Raw genomic sequence first — 1988 nt, 5'->3', positions numbered from 1 at the left:
GGTTCTTCGTCTGTAGGCTTCATTTGTACATTCAGTTTTGAGGGATATAGGCTGAAACCTGGTTCTGATGGAGAGGATACAGGCTAATGTAGGCCTCATGAAGCCTACATTTCTCGATTGCACGTGTAAAGGAAAATGCATACATGTTTTACATGCGAAGGATTTTTGTATTTAAATGATCAGGTCTATATCTTTTTTTCTTTTCTTTTTTATTCATCACAGCATTTATTAATAAAATCTTACTAGAACAGACCTAGAGGGCCTGGCCAACATGTCTTCTCTAATGCATAGACTACAATGCTGCTATATGCCATCATAATACAGGTACTGACAATGTATAGCCTTGGGACTGAGAGGCAGAGAGGGCAGTAGGCTACTGCTGGGCTTCTGAGTATCCGTCAGGTATGGAAAAGGTCTTGGAGTGTTTTTTGTGCTGTCCTATAGTGTAGTCCACGTGGATGCATATATGTCTGGAGCTCTCCTCCGAGGGATACATGTTGACCTCTCCCGTGACTGCGGTGTCCTGCATCACGTCTACCGGGGCATCCAGGTACAGCACCGCCTGCTTCCAGTGCGTCTCCTGTTTGAAGGGAGACGTGGAGAGGACCAGCGGTTTATCCTCGCACGGGAAGGTCACCGTGAACCATACGCACAGGGCGTTCACGGCAGACGAGCCGAAACATTCACACGTGAACACCCCCTTCACGGATTTCAGCTGTTCCGCGGTCACACAGTACAGGTCCAGCTCAGCGAACTTGGAGGGGTGAGAGAGGACGTCCTCGACTGTTACCGAGTTCACGGTGATGTCGTTATTCATGATGCACTTCCTCGCGAAGTCAGACATGCAGGACATGTCAACGCCATACTGTTCCTTAACGGTGCACCAGAAATTCAAGCGGTCCTCCACGACCAAATCATTGATGGGTGCAATGTACAATTCCGCCTTCGACGGTAGAATAAGGCCTCCTGGTTTTAACCATTTGTCCCGGGCGAAGAGAACAGAGTTTAGCATGGATTCGTGGAGCAGCGCGTAGCCCATCCACTCGCTCACGATCACGTCCACCTGCTGCGGCAGGTCGATGGTCTCCAGGGTACCTTTAATGACTTCGATCCTGTCCTCCATCCGATTGAGTTTAATGATTTTCACAGCTTGATCGGCGATTGAACTGGCTTCTACCGCGTAAACTTTCCTGGCCCCGGCTTGTGCACAGAATATGCTAAGGACACCGGTTCCTGCGCCGACATCCAAGACAACTTTGCCTTGGATCGAGCTACTGTTCTCCAGTATCCCCGTCCTGTACGTGTTAGTCCGTGCGTGATCCGCGATCATTTCCTCGTGAATAGTGACATCGGAATAACTGTCAAAGTACAGGTTATCCTGCACATTTTTGTCTAATTTCCTTTTCTTTATTTGGTGGGACATTTTTCTTGCTCTCACACACTGCTCCCGTTGCATTCCACTTCCTCATTGTACCGACCGTTGCATGATGGTATTTGAAGTCGTAGTTGCTCCGGAGTTCATTTTAGGTCTAGCGCTTTGTTGCCGTTGAAACTACAACTCCCACAAATAAGCTAATACACATCAAATTACAGTGGCCTGGCAAAAATGTTTTTTTTATTATTAGCGATTGTAAAATTAAGAAGGGAAAATACATCATTGTTTTATCAGAAAGTGACAGGGTAGCAACTTTTATAATGAAACACAACAGACAATGTGGCTGTGATGTTCAAGTAGGCCTACATACTGTGATGGAAATGAGTTGTGGGACATTGGACTGAGCATAGATAAGATTAAGAGTTCAATTGATAATGAGGGTGGCGATGCCCTCAACATTATAACACCACTGTGCAGTGTTTGCTTCATGGATTTGATTTACGTATGTCTAAAAGTTGTTTCCAGAAATTACAGATAAATGAAAAGTACAGTATGTAACAATACATTACATTAGTAGGCAACATGGAGGCTAAGGGTTCCATCTCATGTGGAG

The 1988-nt window shown here is 45.8% G+C and overlaps 1 protein-coding gene across 1 annotated transcript; it reads right to left on the bottom strand.

Moving 5' to 3' along the window:
* Positions 1-373: 373 nt before the first annotated feature.
* prmt6 (protein arginine methyltransferase 6) lies at positions 374-1423 on the bottom strand (the record flags this gene model as incomplete). Its single annotated transcript, XM_084443636.1, has 1 exon — positions 374-1423. One exon carries the CDS (start codon positions 1421-1423, stop codon positions 374-376), a length of 1050 nt encoding a protein of 349 aa, XP_084299762.1.
* Between the last annotated feature and the right edge of the window lie 565 nt (positions 1424-1988).

The sequence above is a fragment of the Borostomias antarcticus genome (assembly GCF_949987555.1).
Source record: "Borostomias antarcticus genome assembly, chromosome: 9".
Taxonomy (NCBI): domain Eukaryota; kingdom Metazoa; phylum Chordata; class Actinopteri; order Stomiiformes; family Stomiidae; genus Borostomias; species Borostomias antarcticus.
This window is presented reverse-complemented; position numbering and strand designations above follow the sequence as displayed.